At 60.5% G+C, this 27,841-nt stretch overlaps 1 protein-coding gene across 1 annotated transcript in view; it reads left to right on the top strand.

Annotated features, from left to right (window-relative positions):
- Window positions 1–27,393, top strand: part of ASIC4 (acid sensing ion channel subunit family member 4) — a 28,703-nt gene extending 1,310 nt beyond the window's left edge. Inside the window, exons 2-10 of the mRNA XM_062626369.1 lie at window positions 22,352–22,496; window positions 22,641–22,768; window positions 22,857–23,016; window positions 23,368–23,424; window positions 23,522–23,675; window positions 24,050–24,141; window positions 24,444–24,523; window positions 24,865–24,969; window positions 25,257–27,393. Of these exons, the coding sequence (XP_062482353.1) occupies window positions 22,352–22,496; window positions 22,641–22,768; window positions 22,857–23,016; window positions 23,368–23,424; window positions 23,522–23,675; window positions 24,050–24,141; window positions 24,444–24,523; window positions 24,865–24,969; window positions 25,257–25,376 (1,041 nt within the window). The 3' untranslated portion in view covers window positions 25,377–27,393. The remainder of the gene's footprint in view (window positions 1–22,351; window positions 22,497–22,640; window positions 22,769–22,856; window positions 23,017–23,367; window positions 23,425–23,521; window positions 23,676–24,049; window positions 24,142–24,443; window positions 24,524–24,864; window positions 24,970–25,256) is intronic.
- Window positions 27,394–27,841: the final 448 nt, after the last annotated feature.

The raw sequence follows: 27,841 nt of genomic DNA, 5'->3' as shown, positions 1-27,841 counted from the left end.
CACCCAGACATGCCTCACTGGAGCAAGGCTGCTCAAGTTTGCATCTCTCTGTGTGAGTTTCCCTCCAAGTTTCACACGGAGGGAGAGAAAGGATCCTCCATGGGAGCTCTTGGTAGGGCTCTGTGCCGCAGGACTGGGCTGTCAGCAGGTCTGTGCCAGAGGGGCTGTGAGGCAGGGGCAGGAGCAGCGGTGCTCAGCAGTCCCGAGGGTGGGTATTCAGTGGGAAAGCTGCAGTGGGAAAGCAGTGATGTAGCGCTCTGCTCCAGCCTGTGCTTCCCTCTGGGTTGAGGTGCTCTGTTGCAAGATGCCTTGCACAGGGAGAGTGGCTGGGGGGGCTCAGGAGACATCCCATTGCACATCAGGGAGCTTTCCTGCATTTGAGAGGGCTGGTGCTGGGATGGGTGTGAATCCGGAGGCTGCCAGCATTGCACACGTGTTCACACACATGCCGAGTGGACCCGCTTCAGAGGCACAAGAGTGGGGGTGAGTGAGGGGCTGCCTGGGGCTGCCCACCCACAGTCCAGGTCTTGCTGGCAGGGCCTTGTCCCAGCAGTGCCCTGCCTGCCCAGGCAGACAGCTCCTGGCCGGGCACTGCCAGAGTGCAGATCCCACTAATACTGAGCCTGGAATCACAAATCCCCGCTGTGGTTTGGGAAAATAAATGTGCTGAACGGGCGGAATACCTGATGGGACCCTTTTCAAACCGTAATGACTCTGGAAATGAGCCGCCTCTCTCCTACGGCTGCCAGGGGCTACTGCTCGGCTGGCTTGCTGTGCCCCCAGGAGCAGCGCTGCCAACCGGAGCCTGCTTTGTGCCGGGGAGAGGGATGTGATGCCATGGGCTGTGCGGGATGCTGTGGGGGAAGAGGAGGTTCCGTGGGGCTGGAAATGGCTGATGCAGCATGTTTTGTTTCACTTCATGCCCATCGGTGTTGTACAACGCCTGCTCGCTGCCCAGGGTGATGCTGTCCCTGGGAAAGCACCGTTTCGGGGGGAATTGCCCTGTGCGATGTGGTGGCATGGGGATTGCAGTGGATTGGGAAGGAGAGGGGATTGGGAAACAGCGAGGGGACAGCCCTGCTCCACCCAGGGCTTTGCTGGGCTGTGTGCCTGCTCTGTGCCAGCTGCTGGAGTTTGCCAGGGAGAAGTGTGGTTCATCAGGGCTGGGAGTGGGGAGCTCTGGTGCTGGACAGTCCTGCACGTGGCTCGGCCACGCTGGCTCCAGCCCTGGCGTCCTCCTGGGGAATCCTGCTTGCTTTGCCTTGCGGGGGAAGCAGCGAGCTCAGCCTTGTACCAGGCAGCGGCACGGAGTGGCAATGGGATTTGGTGAGTACTGATCTGCACTTGTGAGTCTGGCAGGGCAGAGATCAGGCGCAGGGGCTGGGTACAAGCTTCCCACAGCGTGGACACGGTGTGTGGTGTGTGCTGTGCTGTGTGGCAGCAGAGGGTGACCATCAGGACAGTCACCAGGACCTGGTTCCTCAGCAGGTGACCATGCAGGACCAGCTGGCCTGCCTGCCTCAGCTGCTTACAGGTCTGAGCTCTGGTGTGCCAGCACCTGCACTAGAGCATGCTTCAGGCATAAGGATGGTTAGTACCAGCTGATCCACAGCTCATGGCCCAAAGAAGGGAAGACCGGGGCTCCCATAGCCTTCACCTCCCTGTCCCCTGCTCAGCCCTCCAACCCAGCCTTTGAGACACCAAGGGCTGTCAGCAGAAAGGGCATCCCTATCACCTCTGCTTGCCTGAAGCAAAGGGGTGAACCTGGGGCAGGAAAGGCTGCAGGGCATTTACCTGTGGAAGGATGAGGGAAGATGTGACTTCCCTCTGCCATATACCATGTCCCAAAGCCTTGCCAGTGGAACCTGTCACGGCATCACACCGTTTGCAGCTGGAGCCTCCTACTCTTGTTCCCTGAGCCGAATTGGTCCCTTGTGCCTCCTGGGAATGACTGAAACACAGCGTGAGCTGCTTGGCAGGCGGGGTGAGTCCCAGCTGTGATGTGTGGGCTTGGGTACTCCTGTGCCTCCCAGCTGTGTCCTCAGTGAAGGGACACCCAGGCTGCCCTGTACCCAGCCGTTGTGTGGCAGGAAGCTCCAGGCTTCATCAATCCCAGTCCTGGATCCCCATGTGTGCCTTTATGTTCAGAAAGCTCTTGTAGACCCACTGCAGTGGGTGGATATGTGAGTAACAGCATGTCCCAGCAGTGATGGAGGGCTCCCAGATTGCAGTACATCCCAGTGGGGTAAATGGCCTGGGGTCTCAGGACGCTCAGCCCGTTGCTGCAGCCCCTGGAGGAGAGGTTGCATCCCCAGGGATGTCGGAGAAGGGAAGGAGCTTTTCCTGCAGCTGTGCTTGCAGGAGCGTTGGAATCTTTCCTTCCCTTTGGGCACAAGGTGGACTTCATCCAGAGGCTGGAAGTTTTATAGCACGAGGGTGGCCAAGCCGTGGGGCTGCCACTGGCTGGATTCCTGTTCAGGAGCAGGAGCAGCACAGAGGCTGGAGCATGTCCCCTTGCGCTAGAGCTTGCAGTCTATGCTTATACAATAAATAACTCGTATGGATCCTTTAAGTAAGAGCTGCGAGTAGTAAATGATCTTCCCCTATTCAACGTCACAAATCTACACTCTTTATGGGATAGCAAGTTAAGAAACTATTGGGGGGGGGGGGGGGGGGGGGAATGCCCAGCATAAGCATCTTCCATGTAATAAGGCCTGGCTGGGCTGTAAATCTCCCCAGGCGGCAGGGACAGCCCCGAGCCGCAGCAAGGCTCCCCTGCAGCTGACAAATGTGCCCCCCTGCATCGGCTGCCGGAGGGCCATGCTGGAGCCCCTTCAGACCCCACTGCCCCCTGCTCCCCGTTCCGCACGGAGTTGCAGGGCTGGGCTGCCCCTGCTGCTGTCCAGTGCCCGCCGGCACACTGCCGGGTGCCTCGGTGAGGGCGGTGGGTGCCAGCCCTGATAGCTGGGCGAGAGCAGCTGCGGTGAGAGGGTGCTGAGCGTGTGGAGCCGGTGCGGGAAATCAATAGCGCTCTTTACGTGCCATTAAGCAGGCGGCTGGGAAGCGGCCCCGCGCGGTTGGGGCTCAGCTACCGCAGGTGGTTTGTGCCCAACCCTCGTCCCCAAGCCGGGCACTCAGTGTGGCCACAGCCCGGGGCCGGTGCTGGCCACATCAGGAGACACTGTGGTAAGGGAGAGCCCTCTCAGCGGTGCTTCGGGGAGGCGGGCAGCTAGAGTGTGAAGGGGTCTTGGGGCTGCGGGAGAGGGCGCGTAGAGGTGGTCTCCCCCGACTAGCAGCAATATCCTGCCTGCTCGCCGGCAGCGGCTGCGGCAGGAGGTTTCTTTCGTGGCCGGGCGGGAGCCTGGTGCCTTTCTCAAAACCGCGTCCCCTTGTCAAAAGCCTTTTGTTTCTGATGTGTGGCTGCCGAAGCCAGTCCTGCTAGGGCTGGAGGCTGGGGGGAGAGGGAAGTTGCTGAGAGCTGGCAGTGCGTCTCGCAGCTGGCACCGGCCCCAGCTTTCCAGGCAGGGCTTCCCGCCTGCCCCGGACATGGGCAGCACCCCATGCAGACCCCGGATGGGGAAGCCCCTATGACTAAACAGGGTGAGCATCCTCAGCTGCACGCCAAGATGGTCCTGGTTGGGGTGTGGGAAGGGGGGGCAGCAGGCTGTCACTCCTGCTTCTTCTCAGTAAGGCTCTGCCACTGTCCCCCCTTGCCTCTAATGCTGATCCCGACGTGGGGACTCTCTCTGACCTTTCCACCAGAACTGTGCTTAATAAATGTCACATTTTCAGCCCATTTTGACGTGGAGTAAAAGAGCTGGACTCATTGCTCCTCACCTGCCCTGCCCTGCCTGATGCCTGTTCAGCCCCCACCCTGTTTCCCCTCTCCCCTTGTGCGGGGCTGAGTGTGCTCCGAAGTGTTGGGGGCTCACCAGGGGCCTCTCATCTGCTTATTAGTCTTCAGGCATTGCAGGACGTGCCCTGGATGGAGCACAGAGGGGGTCTGGGGCCAGGCAGTGCTGTACAGGTCCCAACACAGCATCATCCCCGCTGGAAGGTGGCATCACTGTGGTGATGGTGGGTGGTCTGAGGCTGGTGGTGTTGGTACCCAAGAGAGTCTGGAGCACCCATTGCCAATCCCATACCTGTGAGCTGCTCGTCAGAGCCCAGCCTTGCTCATTTGGGTCACCAGACTCTACAGACCCATGTCCTCCAGCCCCAGTCCAGCGCCTGAGCCATCTCCCCAGGGATTCAGTTTGTCCAGAGTACCCGCGCTCAGAGCTTGGCCACCATGCTTGTGTGTCCTCAGGTCTGTGTCTCTGAGGTGCAGATGCACCACAGGTTGGTCGCACTCCTGTCTGGAGCCATGGCGGTGGCAGCTCGGGCGCTGTTACACATGAGCCGCCTGGGCACGGCTTGAGGCGCTGTTTGTGCCAGAAAACGGGGGACTTTAATGCAATTCATTGCCATTTAATTTTACACAATTCCTGCTGCTTAATCCACTGAGAAATGCTAATTTATACAATTCACGTCTAAAAATAAATGTCAGTCCAGCAGCTCCCAGCAGCGGGTAGCTGCTCCCACCAGCCCCCGCTGAAGCCTTGTGCAGGGACCCCAGCCCAGAACCCACCTTGCTCCTGGCCAGCTGGGCTGCAGTGCTTGGGCTGCAGCAGCAGGAGGGTGGATATAGGGGTAATGAGAATTTGGGGTACTGTGGTGGTCAGCGAGGGGTTGGTTGCACTTAGGGATGTCACCGCAAAGCCCCTTATCACAGCAGGTCTTGGGGCACTATGGCAACGGGACATGGGGTGTCTTGGCGATCTGGCTGTAGATGAGGGTTGTGGATCTCCTGAAGTGCCTTTGGGACCCCCTCTCCCCTGTGGCTTCCCTCAGGAAAGATGAGCTCAGTCCTGAGTGTGGCTGGGGGTGCACGGGGTGAGAGGGGGTTCCCAGTGCAAATGGCTGGCATGAGGCCACCTGGGCTGCATGTGAGGAGTCTGGCTGTGGGCTGGGGCAACTTCTGCGGGGCTGGCAGGTATTAACTGGTCAAAAAGCACCATTAATGAATGTGGGAGGGGAGGAAAGTCTGCACCTCTCCTGCCTGGGGAGTGAGGATGGATCACTAGGTCCCTAAGGAGGCTGCTCCACAGGAGAAAAGGAGGAGGTCAGATTCTGTGGAGAAGAAGACACATGTCTGGGAAGAACCTGTGTTCAGCTCCCCACATAGCTGGCTCTTGTCCCCAAGCTTCTCCATATCCTGCTACTGTCCTCCCCATCCCTGCCGGGCCTTTTGTCTCCTCACCATTGCCTCATCTCTCCCGCCCCTTTGTTGAGCAGAAGCCCATAGGATGGAGGTGGCACCAGCTGTGACACTGGGGAGGGGATGCCAGGGCAGTGGGGTAGGCAGCAGGGGCCGTGGGTGCCACCTCTGCACAGGAGGGGACCGAGGCGGGGGAGCCAGGGGGCGCGGAGGCGACACAGCAGGGGAACGGAGATGCTGGAGGAACCGGCGGCTTTCCCACCGTCTCCCTGATTGAGATTGGATCACTGTGAGCATAAAAAAGCTCTCTTCATAATTATATTTAATGAATTGACTTTAAAAGCTCTTATGCTCTTATCTGGGTAATTTAATATCACACACTTAATAAGCCTGTCTCTGATATGGGGGGGAGCCAGCGGCCAGGATGCCCGTGCCTGATGTGGCTCCCCAGGGATGTGGGACGTGCCACGAGGCTGGTACCACGTGCCAGGCTGGGCAGATCAGGGGCACTGCTGCCCCCCCAGGCTAGGGCAACTGTGGGGTGTCTGGGGGCACTGCCACCCCAGTGCTGCTGGCTGCAGAGTGGGGTGGGCATTCGGGTGGCTGAGGGAGGGATGGGGTTGGGGCACCCATGGGGCTTGTCCCCGGGGGTGAGTGCTTGCTGGTGCCTGGGGACACAGGGCTGTGGGGCTGATGAGGCGCAGGATGACTGGCTAGGGGATAAGGGGGGCTGCATGAGGTGTAATGTGGCTGGCTGGGCATGGTGGCTCTGGGCATGAGGTAGAGCAGGCTGGGGTACAGGTGCCCTGTACTGGTGGTGTGGTTGGATGCCACAGGGCACCATGGCAGGCAAGGCATTGCAGTGACCCCAGCCATGGTGCCAGTGTCACCCATGGCAGGGGTCCCAGGGACGTGTGGTGCTGGGAGCAGCCATGGGGCAGAGTGCACCACGGGTCCCAGTGCCATGATGCTGTTGGATCCCTGTGTTCCTCCAGCTCTGGCCACCTTCTCACCCAGGGTAGTGACTGGAGTAGCATGGGGGTAAACAAAGGTTTGTCACCATAGTCTCTGCAGCTCTGTCCCCCTGGCTCTTGCACTGCCAGCCGGGGTGCCGGATGTTTCCCTGCAGGCAGGCATTGCTGCAGCCCCAGAAGGAGGCCCTGACCCCCTCACCACCCATCGGTGCATGCAGGCAGGCACCTGGAGAGAGCCAGAGGGACAGGCTCTGCCATATGGAGCCAGGGCCCCCAGGGACCATGGCAGGCTGGAGGTGGGCCCCGTGTTCTGTGGCCATGGGGGCAGACCCTGGCATGCCCCATGCCAGGTGCTCACTGGGCAGTGGGGTGGAAAGCCACTGGTCGGACTTGTTTCCCCTGTATGTCAGAGTTGGAGATGAAGGGATCCAGATGGTGCCCGCAGCCTGACACCACATCCCTGGTCACCCTGCACCCTCGGGTCCCTGATTCCCAAGTGATGGAGGATGGTGTGGCACCTCGCAGGGAACTTGCCTGTGCTGCTCCAGGACCCATGGCAGGGACAGGGAGAGTGACGAGGGGAGGGTACATAGTGCTGGCCTGTGGCTGGTAGTCCCCAGATGCAGGGGTGCCTGGCAGTGCCGGATGCCATGCTCGCTGCCAAGGCCAGGCGGGCTGGAGGGAAGTGTGTGCCAAGGTGGCAGGGTGGGGGGACGAGGACACAGCTGCTGCCTGGCTCTGTGGGGCAGGGGGCAGCCATGCCGGGTCTCCCTCCGCAGGGGAGCGGCTGGAGCAGGAGGTTTACGGAGCTGCACTAAGTGACGCAAATGGTTTGAAGCCCATAAAGAGAGACGGTTTTATGTAAGACGACTATATAAAGCTCTGCTGTTCTGCCATTGATGAGATATAGGCCTTTATTTATAGAAGGCAATGTTTGCGGTGCGAGCGCTGAAAGCCAGCCAGGGACCCACAGATAGGGCGTCGAGTCATTTCACATGCAGCTGTCGTCGACACTGTTCACACATTAAAGAAAAAAATTAACAAGTTTGCAGCCAGTCAGGTGGAAAAAACAATAATTGTTGAAAACCGTATTTCCCCCTTTTTCCAATAACAAATAGCTGGAACACTGCTAGGGAGGCTTGGGCTTGCTGCAGAAACGATGGGCTGAGGCTCCAGCCAGGCTGGGTGATGGAGCGGCCAGGGGGAGCCAGCCAGGGGTGGGAGGAGAGCCCAGGCAGGGGCTGCAGGGGCTGCTGCCAGCACCCAGCTGACTGGCAGTTGGGGGGGAGACCCTGCCTGGGCATTTATATATCCAGGACCAGAATAACAGCCCCTGTGGGCAGGGACAATGAGGGCAGCAGAGCAGCACGGCTGTGTGTGTGCTGGGGGCTGTGGAGTGGGAGCAAACACAGGAGCTGAAGGTGCTCACTGCATGGGGGGCTGTGGACCAAGCCCCACTGATTATTCCTGCCTGGTCCAACATTTCCTCTTCCTGCCTGTGCACACAGGGATGCTCTAAGGTTATTTCTTTGCCAGATGTGGCTGGGTTTTTACTGGAGAGCAAGCAGCAAGTCCCTGTGGTCAGAACGCCCTGCCAAATTTTGTTTCATGCACGAAAGGAGGAAAAACTTCTCATGATTAATTGTGCAGTAGGGGAGAACATGCATCTCTCTAACCTGCTCCGTGCTGGTCGCTGGCCTTTTCTCCCAGGTGCTGCCCCAACATGCAGCCAGAGCGGAAACTCATCCCCAGGGTACGCTCCTTGCTTGGGCTGCATGGCAAGGGTGTGAGGGCAGGAGGGTGCCAGATCTCTGCCACATCCTAACTCTGCAAGGGGAGGAAAGCCAGCCAGGGCTTCACAGCGGGGAGCAGTCAGGCTCGTGCTTGAGCAGCTTCCCACACGGTTTTGTGGGTGGCTGTCCCCTGCAAAACCTTCGCTTCGTGCTCTGAGCCGTGCTCCAGTGTGCTGCGCCAGCAGCAGTTACGGGCAGGATGCTGCCGGCCCCATCCACTGCAGCTGTATCACCGAGCCGGAGGTGAGGATGGCCCTGCCGCTGAGCCACGCTGCCAGTCTTGGGGGGCTGGACACACCCCCTGACCTGCTGGGGCTCAGGGCTCCCACACGTGCCTGCCCTGTCCCTGGGAACCATCGCTGCCCAAGCGGCTGGGCCTCCCCAGCCAACCTCATGCAGGTGGGCAGGGCCCATCAGCAGAGGCACCCTCAGCTCACCATGCTCCTCTCCGGGCACACACATGGACCAGAGCTCACTTTGCTGTTAAACTTACCTTAGCTCAGCTGGACTCAACAGGTTTTGCTCCAGCAGAGCAAAAGGCTCCCTGCCGATTGCCTCCGGGAAGGTGAGCACAGCAAGAAAGCCAGAGGCTGGGAGGACCTGTGAGTGCTGTGTCCCAGTGGAAGGAGGGTTGGGGACCCCTATCTGTGTCGGGGAGCTCAGCTGGGCTGGAGAGCCAGGCTGGCCCCTGCCCATGGTGGCTGTGAGATAGAGAGCAGGGGCTGGGGGCATCCACTGGCTTACTGCCACCCACCAGCCCCTGGGATGGGCAGGGGGAGAGGGGAGAGGAGGCACATGCCTCATCAGAGCAGAGCCCCTGATTAATCGCTAACTGCCGACTCTCCAGCTCATTAACACTTTAATTCCTGGTGCTTGGTGGTGGGCTGTGCAGAGGGTGCTGCAGGTGATGCAGATGCTGTGGGTGCTGCAGTCAGGTACAGGTGAGGCACTCCAGTGACAGTGGCTGCAGTGGGCAGCCCTGGGGGCAGGAGGCATGCCCATGTCTCCTCCTGTATCTGTCTGTACCCTGGCTGTGCCCAGAGCATCACAGTCCCCGCGGTGTCACAGGGCAGGCAGTGGCTATCAGCAGTGTACCGGCTGTGGAGAGCTGTTGCACTCAGCTGCACAGGGATATCTCACTGGTCTGCCATGCCCGGGGGAGCAGTGGCACTCCCCACATCCCTCTGCTGTCCTGTCCCTCTGCCACCTGCACCCACAGGGCAGCAAAGCAAGAGCTGTGGGTAGCACCCATGTCCCTGCGTGCACCATGGTGCCCCTGACACTACCACAGCCTCTTTTCTGGTCTTTTTCCTCCCAGACCGGAGCTCAGGCTGGAGACCCATCCGGGGTGCTCAGCTGGGCCAGGGGAGCAGGGCAGGAGCAGGAGGGAGGTGAGTGTCCCAGGAGAGCAGACACCAGCCGTGGATGTTGCCCATGGGCCTTGTGCCCCATCCTAGGCATGTAGAGGTGGGCTGTGGGTGTCTGCAGCTCGACCACCCCCCTTTGCCCTCCAAACCCTGCTGTGCCCTTCACTCACAAGCTGCCTTCCCTGAAATTTTCTCACAGCCCAAGGAGGGAAGGAGGGACTGTGTGGCAGAGGGAAGCATCTCCATCTGTCTTCAACACCCCAGTGGCTGGAGTGAGACAAGGCAGTGGCCTGTGGGTGCCCTGCTGTGGGGGGCAATGGGGCGAGGAGAGATGGGGTGCATGTAGGGGCAAGCTGGGGCCCACACTGGGCCTGTGACCCCAATGGAGAAGGCATGGAGCAGCCCACCTTCCCAAGCAGCACAGGACCCAGGGCATGATGCAAATCCAGCTGAGATTGATGAGAGTATTAATTATGCCCCAGTGGCTCAGCTCCCACCCAGCCAGGAAATATGGGTTTGCACTGGTAGTGTGTCCCCAGTGCCTGTCCCTCCCAACCCAGCCTGCTCCCACTGTCCTGCTGTGAACTGTGCTGTGCTGTGCCAGCTCTGCTCTTCTGGACCCATGGCACTCTCTGGTCCAGGAGGCAAAGCCATCACTGAGCAGGGAGGTGACCAGTCTGAGGCAGGAGCAGTGCGAGTGCTGTCAAGCAGCCTGGTGCACCCAGCTTTGTGGTCCTGCTGATTGGAGTGTCTGCAATCACATGGGCTTATTATGGGCAGAGGTTCACAGTGATTCCTGCCCTGACGGCGTGGTGCTGGTTGCACCGGGATGAGCTAATCCTGGCTGAGGGCAGAAGCAGATAACCAGGGCCCCTCAGCCAGCTCTCATTGCATCCCCATCCCAACCTATTCCACCCCATACTGGACATGGGTCCAGTGAGAGTGGTGCTGTGCTTGGAGCCCCCGTGCATGTAGCTATGACAGCCACTCTGTCCCCAAGCACCTGGCTGATCACATCTTGGTGGAGTTGCTTTTCATAGACAGTTTTTCAGGCTCTGATCCCCTGCGCTGCCGCCGCCGCTCTGACATCCTGTTTCCTTATCGTCTGACATGACCTTAATTAACTCCCTGGGCTGATAATGCTCTGGGCTTCTCCTCCAGGAGCTGTATCTTGGCATCATGTCCTGCTTCACCTACTCAGAGACCACCACAGAGGCTGTGCAGGCAGCCTGGCGCAAGGGAGAAGGGGATGCATAGGGCAGGGCAGTGGTAGCTGGGGACACTGGGATGACATGGATTGGATGGGGCAGTACTGGAGGGGGTGAGTTGGTGCTGTGTTGAGAAGATGCTGCAGGGTAGATGCTGACAGAGTGGAGATAACTGTTCTGGTGCAGAGGTGGGGGGGAGGGGTGGGGGCTGTGCTGATGCCTGGGGCAGGCTGGCACAGGCAGCTGTGCCCGTGGCGTCAGCATCTATCCCATGCAGGCAGAGGTGCTGTGCAGCAGCGTGAAGGGGTCTTGGCTCCCCTTGCACTGCTGCAGGTAGGGCAATGGGGCTGCTCAGCCAGAAGCCCGGGTGGGGGGCTTGGAGGCTGAGCTGTCAGGGACCCATCACTCCAGGGAACTGCTGGCCTGCCCAGCTGCCCCTCTGGTTCCAGCCGCACCGATTGAAATGCTGGCACCGATGACTTTTGTAGCCACTTTATCTCCCACACTTGGCAAATATTGGCAGAGGGGAGATGATTTAATAGCGAGGTTTGCAGATGGGAATCACAGAGTGTGATCCCATCGGCTCTGTGCCGTGAGGCAGCCCGGCTCTCTCTACAGGAACCGCTGCTCACCAGGGCCGAGCCTGGCATGGACACAGCCCAGGACCACTGGCACTGTCTCCCCACAAACTGGTTCCCAGCAAGGCACTGGTCTGAGCTTCACTGTGTTGCAGCACATGTCTCATCCTCCAACACAGGCCCTGGAATCCTGAGCTCACACTGAGCCCAGTTCAGTCCCTGCTTGGGAGTCCTGTTACTCAACTTCCACCAGACCTGGAGGCAGCTCTTCCTTAGCAGCATCTGGAGTGATGCCATAAGCCCTGCAAAAAGCAGAGGGTGCAAAATGTTCTCAGGTGGTCTTCTCTGTGCTTACAGCCACACAACCCTCCTCCCAACAGCTCATAGTCTCCAAAATCTTGGTCCTGCCCAACTCAGCTGCTCATCTCCCTAGTCTCCCAGCCCAGACAGCAGGTAGAATATGTGACCACTTGTTCCTGTGGCACCCACGGGCAGGGTGCAGTTTGTCCCCTCTGCTAGTGCTGCCTGCAGACACAGTGGGAGTTGTGTTTTCCTGAAGCTGGGCATGCAGTGGAGACCACAGTCATTATGGAAAGTGTGTACAGATACTCCTGCTCACAGCACGTGATGTATGGGCTGCATGCAGCAGACGGTCCTGGGAACATGGCGCGGGCTCTAAGCAGGGGAAAGGAGAGATGGTCTGAAGGACAGAGATGAGAGCTGCCAGTGCTGCTCCCCAGTGTATGAGAGGCAAAGGGGGCATGAGAAAGGGGATGGAGTCCCCCAGCTGCAGGGGCATGTTGTCCCATCCCATCCCTACCAGGACACACCCCTGCTCCCATAGCAAGCCCTAGGAGCCTGGAGGAGCCGGGGGGGGGACACTGGGGAGTTCCTGAAGGCACCAAGGACCAGCACAATGACAGTGTGGCTCAAGCATTCACGAGAAGCAGACACCTTGTGAGCCCTGAGACCCCCCCCTGCACATCGCAGCCTGCATGGTGAGCAGAGGATGGGGAAACAGGGATACAGGCTGCGGGGTTTCCCCTGCCAACTGGTGCCTGTGCCTCCTCGCCTGCCCGGCAACCCCATGGAGGGAGTCCCTGCCAGTGCCTGGGCGTGGGGGCTCTGTCGATCAGCCCCTCCGCCGGGAGCGTGCAGACTGGGGAAAGCCAACCCCTATCATGTTTGTTCCATTGATTTAGCGCCGCGGAGAGGGTTTAATCAGCCTTTAGCCTGCACGCTCCAGCATTAAGAACAAATCCATTAGCCATGAGATAACCACAAAGGGTTGCGCTGAGGCTGGATGAGGTCCCAGCGCCTTCAAGATGCAAATTGGCAATCAAAGATCAAAGCCGCGCAGCTCCCTAATCTCTACTAAAAGGGCTCAGCTATTAACGAGCCCTTTCCCGCTGGGCTGTGATCACCCCACTTCACTCTGGCTCTCAATGTGCTGGTGGGTTACAGCATCACCCAGGCTGCCCCCCTGAGCTGGCCCTGGAGAGGAGGGTGCAGCAGAGCTCGGGCTGTTTGTTTGTGTGTTGTTTCCTTCGGTTATGACATGCTGGGGTCAAGTTTATGTTGGCGGATAGACTGGAGCTCCCAGCATCATTTGAGGTGGTTCAGCGGCTGGAGGGAAGGAGAAGGGGAAGAGGCGGGAGCTGGGATGGAGCAGGGTGGTGGGGGAGCTGCATGGGGCTTATGTGGTGACTTTGGGGACAGAGGGGGTGCTGGCAGGTGGCTGCCCCTCATGCTGCTGGGGATTTAGCCTGGTTCAGCTCCTGTCTGGCTGCATCAGGTGGCTCAGAGCAATCCCTGCTGGCCCCAGGGAAATCAGTGCTGGAGAGCATGGCAGGGGGGGCAGGCAGCAGGGTTTGTGTGAGGAACCAGGGCAGGGTGGGGAGCCTTGAAATTCCACTTTTGGGGCTATTCCTGCCCATCCCTTGTCACCCTGGGGTAGAGGGTGCACAGTGCCCCGGCTCCCATAGCCACCCTGCGTACTTCCATGTGGTGCTGGGGTCAGGGTGCAGGTTGGGAGGTCTCCCCCATCTCCCTGCCTAGGCCATCCTGCCTACGGTGCTTCCATGCACAGCCACCCCAGCAGCCCCACACCACACAGGATTGCTGCAAGGCCACTGAGCCGTGACTGGAGTGGCGCTGCCAGCACCGTCAGCAAATCTCTGGAAGCGCAGATGTGTGTTCTGCTCAGCCTGGTGCAGCTTGGGGACCAGCATCTCCCCACATCCTGCTGCAATGGTGAGAGGGTGAGTGAGGCACCCTTTGACAGGCGGGTAGAGGACCCATCAGCCCTGGCAGTGGGGAGCAGAGGGTCATGCCCACCTCTCTTCCGGTCTGGGGACCCACTCTGCCAGTGGCTGCTTGGCAAGATGCTGCTCATAGCTCTTAATGGCACCCACAAGCAGGCAGCACAGTCTTGCAAGAGGAGCAGAGCGAGGCACTGGCAGCGCCTCAGCCAGGGTGACAATAAATCTTATGAGTGTAAATCCATCCATAGGCAACAGGATAACCCCCGTGACAACCCAGCTAGTGTGCAGGCTTCATCTGTGCTGTGTCAATGCTGCGGATTTACAGACAAATGCCATGGCTGGAGGGGCCATGTCTATGCCGGCACCTGCCTGCTCCCAGGTGTCCCCCAACTCTGCCCTGTGGCTGCAGGAGATGCAGGGCGAGGCCGGGGATGACTCAGTGACATAAACCATGGTGTCCCTGATGGGACGAGCAGAGAGAGTGGAGCTGGTCTGGCACCCATAGGGGAGCACCTGGATGGGTGAGGGTGAAGGGAGGGGGACATGCAGGATGAGGTGGCATTGTCTTGCCTGCTATGCTGACCCTGCTATGTCCTCCTTGCACTGTCCCACAAAGCTCTGCCTTCTCCATCCACTTAGGAGCGCATGAGCATCGTACAGGCTGGACCACCCCACATGAGTGGGGGCAAAGAAATGTGTTAGTTCATGTGTGACATGGCAGTGTGCCCCAGGCCTGTGTGACAATGCCAGGCGTGAACAGCACCATGTGTAAAACAGTACGCTCTGTGGGTGCAGCCTGTGTGCACATGTCGCTGTGTGTGTGTCCCCGTGCAGCCGCGCCGCTCCAGCTGGGAAGCAGGGGGGATGCGTGTGCCAGGCGTGGGGTGCTGGCGTATGCTCCCCAGCTCAGCGGGCCCGGAGGAAGCTGAGGCAGTGGAGCGAGGCGGGTTGGCAGTAGCCACTGCCCCAGGCCAGCGCTCCCCGGCTCAGCTCCCGCATCTCCAGGCGTCGCGGCCCGCGCAGCCGTGGGAGCAGTAATGAGATGGAGCAGCAGAAGGACGGCGAGATAAGGCTGCCTGCGCTGCCCCAGCAGATTAAACGCTGGGATTAAGCAGGCGGTGCCAGCTCTGCTGCCTTTTTATCTCGTTGCTTCTCTCCTCTTATTCTCCCGCAGTCGATAGTGAACGGTCTCCGAGCTGTCAGCAAAGGAAATTGCTTGTTAACCCTTTGGGGACGGGAGGCACAGCACTCCCTGCGCGGTTGCTTTCGAAGATAAGCATTCCCCGGGGGCCGGGAGAGCCCTGCCTGTGCTGGGCAGGATCACCGCGGGCACTGCATACCCTCTGCATGCCTCCCCGCAGTACCCGGCATGAGGAGGGTAGCAAGGCAAGGCCCCTGGCATCCAAGATCCTCTCATACCTCTCAGCCAAAAGCCACTAGCATCAGGCACAGATGTATGTGCAAACCAGGGGACATCCTGCAGCGCTGGGGTCTTTGCAGGGCGAAAGCAGGCAGAGGCTGCCTGAGCTCCACAAAAGAGCCCCAGCAACGCTTACCCCACTTTTGGGTATCCTTTATGCTCCCTGCTTCCTCCAGCCCGCAGAATGGATGGGCTCAGTGCCACCTCTCCACCTGAAATCACAAGCTGGGCGTCCTTTTCTGGTCCTGAAGCCAAGCAGAATGGACCAGCTGTGTCTGCAGAGCACTACACATGGTGCTGAGTCTCCTCTGCCTGCCAAGAGGAGCCCACTACCCAAAGCCATAATTATTGCTGTCTGTATGTGTGTGTTTTGTTGGGTTTGCGGCAGGGAGGCTGAGCTGCAGCCCATCCCAGCGCTTATCCGTAGCATGCTGTGCTGTGTGCCCAGGGGCGGTGTGCTGGGCACAGGGGTATCTGAGGATGGGAAGCGGCTGGAGAGCCAGAGGGTGCACAGATTGATAGCAGGATTGCTGCTCAGCACAGTCCAAAACCAAGCCAGCTAACCAGGTTTGCAAGTTTGGCAGTACAGCTTTCGTGCATCTTTCCAGTGACACTGAGCACATCCTGGTTCTGCCCCCCAGCTTTCCCTATGTTTCTCCCAGAGGAAGCAGGAGGCAGAAACGTGGGGCAGAAACCTCCTACAGCCCCAGCGCCCAACCCATATGCTTAGGGAGAGACCAGGGTAGGTAGGCAGCACATTCAACATCTCAAGAGAGATTTTCTGGCTGCCAAAAGGCTGAAGTGGGCTTCCCCAGCTCCTGCCCCCGCCCCTGCTCTGAACCACAGCACACCTCCCACCTCTGTCAGCAGCCCCGGCACTTCATCTTTTGCAATTCCTTTGGTGTTGGCTCCTTCACTTGCCAGAGTGACCCTTTTGGTTGATGCTTTAAAGTGCTTGGTGCAAGCGAACCATATGAAAGCACAAGCTGCTGGGAGATCTGGAGGTAGCAGGTTAGCCTCAGGTGGGGTGGTCCTGACCTGGGTGGGATGCTGGCCCATGGCTGCTGTGGGATGGAGAGGGCAGGAACCATGTGTCCGTGTTGGCCAGGGACCTCACTGGCACAGTGTTGGAGCCGTGAGCAGCTGGGGCTGAGGAGGCTGCTGGTGAGCTGGAGCAGATGCTGTGCCGGGCAGCCGAGCTACACAGGCAAGCAGTGCCTGAATCCGGAGAGGAAACCAGGAGCAATTGGCATGTGCAGGCTGGCAGGCTGGAGGCTGCGAGGGGATGGGATTGCTGTTTATAAATACATCAAGAGAGTAAACACAAGGGAGGGAAAAGAGCTATTAAAACCGAGGGACAATGCTGGCACGAGAACAAATGGTACAAACTGGCCATGAATAAATTTAGTTTGGAAATGAGGAGATGAGTGAGATTCTGGGATGAATTTCCCCAAGGAGCAGCGGCAGAGGAAAGCACAACTTTGTGATGACACTTGCTCTGCTACCAGAGGCAGTTGTGTGCTGCCATGGCTGCTTAGTGGGGCTGAGAGGTGAAGACCTGGGGTCCCCAGCCCCTTGCTTCAGTGTCAGAGCCATCCAGGCTCTGTGTGGCACCAGCAGTATGTCCCCATACAGCTCCTGCCTCGGCTGGTGCAGGACTCCTGGGGCAACGGCTTGCATGGATTGCTCTTTTCCGGGCACATGGGTTTGGTTGTGCTGTCACAGATGCTCCTTCTGAAAGCGGTATGGTGCCAAGTGTCCCCCCTTTTACAGCCGTCACTGGCAGCACTGGGGCAGATGCACTGGGAAGGTATGTGCACAGTGCATCCCTCTGCCATGCATCGCATCCCCATGCTCCAGATCCTGCCTCTTCCTGGGGGCACTGGGCCACACGCTGGCCCAGATGCTGCAGCCTGGCTGTGACCTGCTGGCCCTGCTCAGCGCTGGAGCCCGGGTGCCTTCTGCGGCTCTGCCTGGCTGGTGGTGCAGCCCGCAGCACAGCTGAGTACTTGGTATTCCAACAGCAAACCTGCTTGGCATGGGAAGGGCTCTGCCAGCATGCACCCATGTCTCCGCTGCTGACTTGGGCCTGGCCATGGGGCTCAGCTGGCACAGGCTGTCCTGTGGACAGAGACACATCTGCAGTGGCATGAGGGGTCCCAGCTCTTCTGGGATGTGCTCACAGCATCCCCCAGGCCGCTGCCATTCCACTGCTCTCTCTCCTACTGAGGAGGTGGGTTGGGCACTGCAGAGGATGCTCCAGAGCTTGGCATTTCACAGGATGATCAAAACAAAGAGCCCAGCCCACAGCTGGTGTGCCCTGCCTGGGGCTGAAGATACCTTGATCTGCTTGGACTGAGGGTGCAGAGCCCAGTGCCCCGTAGAGGCAGGAGCCTCAGCCCCGCAAGCACAGCTGCATCCCACAGAACTGGGCAGAGGGCTGCACTGAGGTGCTGCTGGTGTGGAGGATGGTCATACCGCCACCGGAGCTGGATTTGAGCCAAACTGGCGCAGTTCCCCAAGCCCTCCTGGGAGCAGAGAAGGGAAATGGTGCGACCATGCATGAGAGGGGACGTTTGCAGTGGCAAAAGCATCCCACTGGCTCAGAAAATTGCTGCAGAACCAGGCTTGAAATGAGTTGAAATTGCTGAATCCAAGCAGATCTCATATCCTGGGCAATTGCAATGCTGGCGTCAGCGCTCCAGCTTCCCTCCCGGGGCACCCAGGCAGGGCCTTGATGTGCTGTGTGTGGAGAGCGGGCTGCTGGGGATGTGGTGGGGGGCTGCCAAAAGGGGCTGCGGGCACAATGAGGGGCTTTGGCAGAGCTGTGCTCTGGGGCAGAAACAGCTGCAGTAGGGGCAGGAGCAGAGCAGGGGCAGCATGGTGGGTGTGCCATTGCCCCAGCTCTACCAGTGTCGCTCCGGTTTGTCCCCAGCTCCTGTGCCATATCTTCTGTCCAAGAGCATCCCTGTGCCTCCAGCTGCCCGGGGTCACTCAGAAGCAGCATTTCCCATTTAGGAGGCTGCTTTCCTTTATACCATAGCCTTGCCCATGCTAATTTGGTCTCTGGGCTGGGGTAGCTGGAGATCACTCTTAAGGTTACACACAGACTAGCATCCCTGCCAAGCCCAGAGTGGGAAGACTCCAGTGTCTTCCCTGTCCTCATCCCATCATACCCCAGTGATGACTGTTCTCAGGAGGGCCTCTATGCTGGAGTGCTCACTCCTGTGTGGTGTGCCCATGCCCAGGGCCTGCCCGCCAGCTGTGTGATGCAGAGGGGATGTGGGAGCAGAGCTGGGTGTCCCAGTGGGGACGTGGGAGAAGGGCTGGGTGTCCCAGTGGGGATGTGGGAGCAGGGCTGGGTGTCCCAGTGGGGATGTGGGAGCAGGGCTGGTGCCCTGGGCATACAGGAGCACTGGAGCTGCACATGCCGCAGCTCATTTCTCTTGCATGAAAACATTTGGCTGGAAGCTTAGCACGGCCTCTTGTCTCCTCGGAGCAATCAGGATTTGTCGCTGCTTGCAATGTTTAACGTCGTCTTCCAGAGGCTAAATACCATGGGGAGCCATGTAAGCCATGGAAATACCTGTGTGAGCTGGGATCAGCTGGAGGTTGGCACAATGGGCTGCCAGTGATGGGGATGGGGGACTGGGAGTGCATGGGGCTGGTCCTTGTGCTCACAAGGTGGGCTGTTGTGAGCCAGGGTGAGGATGCTGGGGGGCAGCATCCTTGTTCCCCTGGGGCTCCTGAAAGCAGGGGATCAGGACAGCGAGCCCCAGAGGAGTGGAGAGGACTTGGGGGCGGGGGGGGGGGGGGGGAGGGGGGGCGGGGGGGAAGCTGTGTGGGGTGGGGAGGAGGATACAAGACCCCCCAGTGATCTCTGGCTGGGATCTGCCTGCTGAGGTACAAGCAGCTATTCCTCTCAAGGTCAGCGTGTCTCCACAGCAGAGAGCAGGGAAAGGAGGAATTGTATTAAGAAATTCCCCCCCTAATGGGGTCTCCCCTGCACATGAGCATGGTGCAGGGATGCCAGTGTGCAGTGTCTGAGCAGGGAGACCCACACATGGTGTGGGAATCCTGCCATCCCAGCTGGGAAGCTGCAGAACCCATGCGTGCCTGGCAAGTGGAGCAGAGTGCCCTGGGGCCTGTGCCCCAAGTGCTGTCCTCAGATGGACATATGTACTCCAGCCCTGCAGGGCACTTTTCTGGGTCAGCTGCAGGGAGGAAATCATGTTCCCAGTGCAGGCAGGCTCTCCTCTGCCTTTCCTCCTCCTCCTCACGTGCTCCCTCTTACCTAATTGAGTTTGTCATGCTGGAAAGGCAAAGCCCTGCAGGACTGCGCTGTGCTCTCTCCAGCACGATTTCACAGCTGGCCTTGGCACCCTGGCAGCCGACAAGTGAGTAACTCAGATGCCCTCCCCATATGCCCACCTGCCCGGGGCTACAGTGGACAAGGCCACCAACACCGCTGGTCCTTCTTCCCCAGCCCTACCCAACACTGGTCCCTGTCCCCAAGCTGTTTGTCCCCACATGCCCCAGCCTCTGTACCGTGTCCCCATCCCTCCCCTGACTCCAGGGTGATTATGATACTGCCCAGAGATGTCTGAACCGACATGAGATGGAAGCGTTCAGAGAAATGACATTTCCTCCAGCCTGGGAAGCTCATCCTCCGTTTAAAAGAAAACTAATATAAAAGCTGCCCTGGTGTGCAAGGTGCTGATGGTATCAGACTAGCAGCCTCCGGCTCTCAGAGCCACAATAAATCTCAGCAAGAAGCCGAGCCAGCTCCAGCAGCCCCATGCAGACGTGCTAGCACAGTGTGGGGGGGCCGAGCCGTGCCCCGGGGATGGTGAGGGACACATGGGCTGAAAGGGACAGCTCAGTGTGGGCTGGGGTGACCCACGGGGCTGGTCCCGAGGGTGCAGAGTGCAGGGACTCCGCTGCCACGCTCCTGTTCACACCGGCACCAGCGGGACAGTGTCAGGACCGGTGCCAGCCCTGGGGTGTCGAGGGCAGCCCCACGGCCTCAGCTTCGTGTTCCCGGGGATCCCAGCTCTGCTCCAGGGAAACACTGCGGCCTCGCAAGAACATTTGCGCTTCCAGCCGAGCAAGCGGCAGCGCCGGCGTCCCGTGGCGGGTGGGATGGGGACCGTCCTTCCCCGGGACCCACCGTGCCTGGGGCCTCCTGTTCCGCGCTGCCCTGGGCCGCCGCTGCCGGGATGGCGGGCGGGGCCGGGATGCTGTCCTCACCCACCCTGCGCAGAACCCGAAGCACAGCTCGGCCAGCCCGGCCTAGGGGCTGCCCCGGTACCGGGCCGGGCGCAGGAAGCGGTGCCCGGCGGGACGAAAACGCGGTGCCCTGCTGCCCCCTGCCGGAGACAGGCCCCTCAGGGGAGCAACCTGCTCCGCGGGAAGCTGTCCTTGCCCGTGGCAGCGGGGTGGAATTAGATGAGCTTTAAGGTTTCTTCCAACCCAAACCATTCTGTGATTCTGTGATTCTATGCTAGCTTGGATCCTGGCTGGGCCCCCAGTATGGGTACAGAGTCACGCCTTGCTCAGGCAGCAAGGCCAGCAGCGTGGATGGTGCTGGAGTCACTGCTGAGGCGAGTTGGAGTTCCCTTCTTGCCAGTCCTCACTTCTGCTGCTGCCCTCGTCCTGCCCAGCTGCCATGAAGCAGCAGGGATGCTGCCCTTCGCAGGGGGCACAACAGCCCTAGCTCATCCTGGGGTTGCAGCGTCTGGGGACCCTCCGGGGGCCACCCCGGGCCTTGGCAGGGCTGGTGCCAGAGGCAGGGGGAGCGGCAGCAGTGGGAGATGAGAAGCTGCCGGGAGCGCGGTGCTGAGCTTTACAGGCACCCTGACAGGCTGCCGGGGCCCTGCCAGCCGTGCTGACAGCACGGTGCAGAGATACCCCCCCCCCCGCCCCTGCCGCACTCTGATCACAGCATCACTGTCACTTCAAAGCACCCGCCGGGCTCAGGTGGGCTCACATGCAGTTCCCGCCCCATGGCTCTGTGCCTCCTGACCCACACGACCCAGATCCACTGGGATCTTCAGATCCAGGGCAGGGGATACCAGTTTACAGCACCTGGGACCAAGGTACACATGTGGTCCCGAGCACTGCTGGCAGGAGTCCATAGCCCCTCAGGCCTGGCACTGTCCTGCCCCTGTGGGGCAGGGCTCCCAGCCCCAGAGAAGGCACAGCTGGGGATCCCGCGGGGAAGCAGGGCCAGGGCACAGGACAGTGGAGGTGAGCTGGAGAGCAGCATTTCTATGCACAGTTCTCACACAGTGTCACTGGAACAGGGAATCACCACCCAGACACAAGTGCCCATCATGCTGGGGCACTGCGGGCTGCCAGGTCCCTCTGCCCAGGGTAACACAACACCCCCAGCCCCCTTTCCTGTCCCAGCCCTGCTCAGGGAGGAATTTTCCATTCCCGAATGGAGGTTGGGTGAAGGCGTGTTTGTAGCAGCCCCCTCCTCTCCCCCCCATCACCCGTCACTGGAGCAGCTCCGGAAGGCGCCTGCCACGTTTGTCTCTGGGTAAGTGCAGAGCAAAAGCCTCCCTGGAGGGAGAGCTCCCTGGAGGGGCCCTGGGTAGCCTCGGGAGCAGCCTGCACCCCACTTTCCAGAGGAGCTACCCTGACTGCAGCCATGCCACTGCCCCTTGCCTGTTGCCAGGATGGGGAAGCCCTGACAGCGGCTCAGGATGGAGGCGTTGCCCAGTTCGCCGTCGGCATCCTGCGAGCCACCAGGATCCCCGGACTGCACTACATGTGCACCCGGCCACAGTCCCGCCTGCGCCGCCTGCTCTGGAGCCTGGCCTTCCTGGCCTCTGCCGGGCTGCTGGCCGCCGGCGCCACCGACTGCCTGCACCACCTCTTCTCGCGCCCCGTGCACACCCGGGCACGCCTCACCCGAGCCCCCCAGCTCCGCTTCCCGGCTGTCACCCTCTGCAACCCCAACCGGGCACGCTTCCTGCACCTCACCAAGCCCGATCTCTACTCGGTGGGGCAGTGGCTGGGGCTGGCCTGGGAGAACCACTCGCTGGTGGCCGAGATGCTGGCCGTGCTGGGGGAGGACCGGCGTGCATGGCTGACACGTCTTGCCAACTACTCACGCTTCTTGCCACCTCGCCGCTCCGAGCACACCATGCAGAGCTTCTTCCACCGCCTGGGCCACCAGATCGAGGACATGCTGGTAGACTGCCGCTTTCAGGGAGAGCACTGCGGCCCCCAGCACTTTGCCCCTGTGAGTTCCCACCTGGCAGGGGCAGGACAGCCAGGCTGCCCCATGGGCGCTAGGAGAGAAGCTTCACATCCCCCAGCAAGGGTAAAGGGGTGGCAGCATGGGAGGGGGAGGCTTAGATGAGCCTTTCCAAACTTCCTTTCTAGCACTGCCAAAGGATTGCAAAGGGGTTCCTGGACCTCATCCTGCTTGCAGAACACCCTGCCTGCTCCCTCACCACCCCCTTCTCCATCCCCAGGTCTACACACGGTATGGTAAATGCTACACATTCAACGGGGACCGGAGGAACCCACGGGTGACCCGCCAAGGTGGCATGGGCAACGGGCTGGAGATCATGCTGGACATCCAGCAGGAAGAGTACCTGCCCATCTGGAGAGAGACGAGTGAGTGGGGCAGCTGTGCAGGCAGAGCTGGGAGGGAGGGCTGCTGGGCAAGCAGGGCACGCTGGTGGGGGTAATGAGACAAAAAGGCACCAGAGCTGTGCTGGGGGTGTGCATGCATGCAGCCCCTCTGTCCTTCTCCTGCAGATGAGACGTCATTTGAAGCTGGCATCCGGGTCCAGATTCACAGCCAGGATGAGCCACCCTACATCCATCAACTGGGCTTTGGTGTCTCGCCCGGCTTCCAGACCTTTGTGTCCTGCCAGGAGCAGCGGGTAAGGAAGGATACCCACAGCCCAGGGAGGTGTCTGCGGGCACCCAGCCCAGTGCAGCCCTGCAGCGATGCCCCTCTCACCCTGGCAGCTCACCTACCTGCCGCAGCCATGGGGGAACTGCCGGGCCAGTGTGCAGGGGGAGCAGACGCTGCCTGGCTACGACACATACAGCATTGCTGCCTGCCGCCTGCAGTGTGAGAAGGAGGCCGTCGTGCGGAGCTGCCACTGCCGCATGGTCCACATGCCAGGTGAGGGGTGTGCATGATGGCATGGGGACACCTGCCCAGGGCTCGCTGGCCTGTTACAGCCTACACCGAATGATCACCCCTGCCCCATCCCTCTCCACCCAGAGACCACCCCGTCCTCTCCACATGCTGGGTCAGCCCGTCCTACCCTCCTTACACCCCAGGTTAGCCTCTGTCTGCCTTTGTACCCAGGGGCCACTCCTGCCCCAGCCAATCTGCACCCAAGGGCCACCCATCCCATCCCCTCTGCATTCAAGGGCCACCTCTTCCCCACTGCCTCCAGGGGAGTGCATCAAGGGTGGGGGGCAGAAGTGGGCCAGACTGCCACCCCCCTAACCAGCTGCTTCTCTGCAGGCAATGAGTCCATATGCTCCCCCAACGTGTACATCGAGTGTGCTGACCACACGCTGGGTAGGTGAGGTGGCAAGCGGGCGGATGGGGGCCAGCTGGGTGCCCCCATAGAGGTGGCTGGGGGGATGCGACCCTGCCAATGGGTGCATGCCCCCAGATGCGGCGGTGGAGGACAGCCAGGAGCGCTGCAGCTGCCCCACGCCATGCAACCTGACCCGCTATGGCAAGGAGATCTCCATGGTGCGCATCCCCAACAAGGGCTCAGCGCGCTACCTCGCCCGCAAGTACAACAAGAATGAGACCTACATCCGGTGAGTTGCTGGTGCTGGGGTGTGCTGCAGGGTGGGCAGGGAGCTGGGGACCTGGGGAGCCCCCACCCCACTCCTGCCAGCATGCATGGAGTGAGTCCTGCCACACATGGTTCTTGCAGCATCCTCTGCCCAGGGATGGCTGCCACTAGAGTATCTCCCTGACACGTCCCTAACCTCCCAGCCCTCCTGATAGCACCTCCCCACCCCATGGTTCCTGCTGGCCTGGGACATACCCCTTCTGTGTCCTCACCACACCATCCTGAATAACTGGAAGCACTTAAGAGCTGGAGGGCTGGGGGACAGGGGAGGTTCGGGGGCAGGTGTGGTGGGAGAGTGACCAGCCCTCCTTGCTGACCATTATGTTGCCCCCACAGGGAGAACTTTCTGGTGCTGGACATCTTCTTTGAGGCACTCAACTATGAGGCCATTGAGCAGAAGAAAGCCTACGACCTTGCTGGGCTTCTCGGTGACTCCCCCAACTTACTCACGGGACCCTGGGGTGGGGAGCTCTGGGTCCGAACCCCAGAAGACGTGGGGATAGTCAGAGAGGGACCACAGAGGGCAGGAGCTGGCCGCAGATTGCCTGAAGGATGGCATGCTGCTGGCTGTCTCCTGTCCTGCATATGTCTTGCTCCTTCTGTTCTGCCATCCCTGCCCCTCTGATCACACTGTCCCTCTCCTTCTGGCAGCCCTGGCACTGCCCACATCCCCACTGGCCCACCCCAGGCTCCCAGTGTGTCTTGGTGACCATCTCCTTCTCATCCCCAGGGGACATCGGGGGACAGATGGGCCTGTTCATTGGTGCCAGCATCCTCACCATCCTGGAGATCCTGGACTATGTCTATGAGGTGCGCCAAACCTTCTGGGCTGTGTGTCAGAAGTGGGATTGGGTGAGGTACAGCACAGCTGCTGGGCTCCCTGTGGAGGGAGTGCAGTGTATGGCCCCCCCCAGGGGCCTATGACAGCCCGCAAACTGGGGAATGCCCAGCAGGAGGCACTGGGAAATCCTCCAGTATCCCTGTGTGTCCTGAGGACGGGGAGAGTGGAGGGCAGAGGTGCTGTCCCCACTGTCAGCCCCAAGTCCCCCATGCAAGGAGGGGAGCGGGTGACAGTCGGTGCAGGCTGGGGTGCCCACACGTGGGGTGCCACCTGTGTGTGGGTCCAAGGCTGACCCTTTGTCTGCATTCAGGTGATCCGGGACAGGGTGAGCCGAGTCCTGCGACGCTCCAAGCCACCCCTGAAGAAGCCCTCAGGCAGCATTGCCACACTGGGACTGGAGGAGCTCAAGGACCAGGTATCCCCATGGGTCTGGGCTGCCGTGGGTGCTGCAAGGGCAGGGCCTGGGCAGTGTCTGTCCTCAGCCTAGGTGGAAGGGATGTTATCCCAGGAGCAAGGGACAGTGCTGCTTCATGTTTGGTGTCCTCAGGCTGCAGAGCCAGGGCAGCCCCTGAGTGGCAGGGAGCTGGGTGCCCCCCAGGGTCTCTTGGGAGTCTCCTGGGGACAGGCTTTGCTGGGTGTGGGTGTCTGGGGGAGCAGGGTGCATGGGATCTTTGCACACCCCACTGACTGCCATCCCTGCAGAGCCCCTGTGAGACGCTGGGCCGACACGTGGAGGGTGCCTACAACACGGGCATCCTGCCCAACCACCACCACCGCCACCACTACCCTCACCAGGGCATCTTCGAGGACTTCGCCTGCTAGGCCAGCTCGGGACGGGGGGGGCAGACCCCTGGACCCTCCTCCCCACCTCCTGCATGGAGAGGGACTGCAGCAGCGGGTGCAGCAAGTGCAGGCCCCTGCCTCCCCCACCCCACTGCCAGGACTGGCCCTTGCTGTTCACCCCCGGCGATGCTGCCAGAGCTGCTGAGGCACTGGCACTGGAGTGAACCCCCCCAGCCCTTTTGCCTGTCCCCTCCACTTGCCCCCAGCACACAGGTCCAGCCCCGCCTCAAGCACATGGCATGGAGGGGAATGGGCACACTGGGACAGATTGGGAGAGCAGTGGGGTGTAGGGCAGAGGCAGTGCAGAGCATTCTGGGGTAAGCTGTGGTTCCTGCAGGACCCTCCAAGCCCTTCCCATCTGGCCCCTCCGGGGTGGGAGTCTCTGCCCTGCGTGGTCTACCCCAGGAGAGAGACGTACCTGAAGCAGCTTTCCCCCTGCCCAGGGACCACACAATTCCCCCCTCTCTTCCTGCATCAGGGCAGAGCGGCATTGCAGGGCATGTCTCTGAGCAGCACAGTCCCCCCCGGCCAGCCCAGGGACACCCCACCTGCAGCCACACCTGCACGGCACCACCACTGTGACACCCTCAAACACCTGCCCGCCCTCCCCAACTTCCTGCAGCCTGCCACAGCTGCAGCCCTCGTTGCAGTTCCCATCCAGACCCCTGCACTGTGACTGCCACCTCCCCACCCCACCCCCCAGTGTTGGCCCCTGGTAACCTCCAGTCATTGCAGCACTGCAAACCTACTGCCCACCCCTCTCCTGCCCCAGCCCACTGTACCCCCAGCCCACCCGTCCTCTCCTCACCCAGGTATTGGCCAAAGCGGCTCATCCCTTGATGCAGCCACCAGGCCCACCCAGGTGATGGGGGGGGGGGGGGTCCTGCCCTTGCTCCCCTGCCTGTCGCTCCTCTCTTGCACTGTGCACGTACCCCCTGCCACTTTCCCACCCCCAGGTGCTGAGCACCCGCTGTGCCTCCCCAAGACTGTACACGGTTAGGAGGGTGCCCCGTGCCCAGCACTGCCCAGACAGCCCCAGCCCAACCCACTGGCCAGAGCCTTGGCCAGGACCAGCACCTGCAGCTCCTGCCTGCCCAGAAATGGCAGGACCCATGGCAGGACCCACAACGCTCCCTCTGTCCTGTTGGACATTGCCTCTTCCCCCTCCACTGTAGCAGACACCAGCGCAGGACAAACTGCCCCAAAATATCTCAGGAGGGGGGGCAGGCTGGCAAAGCCCCCCTCAATACACATACACAGCATAGAGGGGGACCCCAGGGCAGGAATTTGGGACCTCTGGGGGAAGCTGGGTTTGAGCCAGGCTTCCCCCGGCCCTGCCAGTTTGGTAGCCATCCCCAGTGCCCGCAGATGGAACACGGCCATGCCATGCTGTGGCCAAAGCCATACACGCAGAAGCTGTTGTCCTTGCATCCTCTAATGCCCCACATGTGGAAGATGCAGGACAAGGACCTGGTGATGTGCCTAGCAGCTCTGGTTCTGGGTACGCACAGCCCAACATTCCCCCCCAGATATGAATCCATTTGGAAACATGTTCCCCATCAGTGCAAACAGCTGGTTGTGTTGTGTCCCATGTCCCCCTGCATGGGGAGAAAAACAGCAAGCCTTCTGACAAGGCAGGCACAGTGGTGCTCTCTGGAAACCCTCTCCAGAGCACCCTGTGTCAGCTCCCCACAAGGTGCTCCCACATCTGCACATAGGAGTGTCCCAAGAGGGGTACCATGCATTAACCCACGGATGTGCCACGACCATGCCAGGCAGCCCTACACCAAGGTGTCTTGCAGAGGGCAGGGGGGTGCAGGATGTGGCTGCCTTCCTGTCAGCGGGAGCAGTAAGCCCTGAGCGGGAAGCACGGGCACGGGCACCACAGCAGGAGGGCCGACGCGAATGTCCTCGTGCTGGTGAATGTGAGAGATGTGCACCACTGTTTTGTACATGTACAAATGCTCCCTAATAAAGAGGCACAAGTAGATCTGGAGCTGCCTGTGAGGGCTGTGGGGGCAGAGAGATGGGGCAGCTGGTCTCACCTCAGGAGAAGGTGGTGGTGGGACCCACAGAGCACTTTACAGCCCTGCACTCATGTGCTGGGCATGGTGAGAGCCGGCATACCCAGTCACCCAAAGGTGAACACGTCTGCCTGCAGAAAGCCTTGACACTGCCAGCTGAGGCTGGCAGAAAAGCTGTTTCAGGACAGGTCCTGAGAGCCCTGTAGTGGTGACCTAGCGAAGACCTGATGTGAAGTTATGTTGATCTGTTTCTCTCGGCACCTCTGTTCTTTCATTCAGCAACTTCCTGCTGGCACCTAGAGATGACACCTCCTGTAGGGTCTCCCACCACCTCCAAACAGGATGGGCAGGTGAAGTGACACCAGCATCTCCCCCTGCCTGTGTTCTGCCTGATGTCCCAGTTCTGAAGGTGCTCAGCTG

Source organism: Pezoporus occidentalis, unplaced genomic scaffold (genome assembly GCF_034315485.1).
Source record: "Pezoporus occidentalis ecotype Australia unplaced genomic scaffold, CSIRO_AGI_Poc_V1 ctg291, whole genome shotgun sequence".
Classification (NCBI taxonomy): domain Eukaryota; kingdom Metazoa; phylum Chordata; class Aves; order Psittaciformes; family Psittacidae; genus Pezoporus; species Pezoporus occidentalis.
This window is presented reverse-complemented; position numbering and strand designations above follow the sequence as displayed.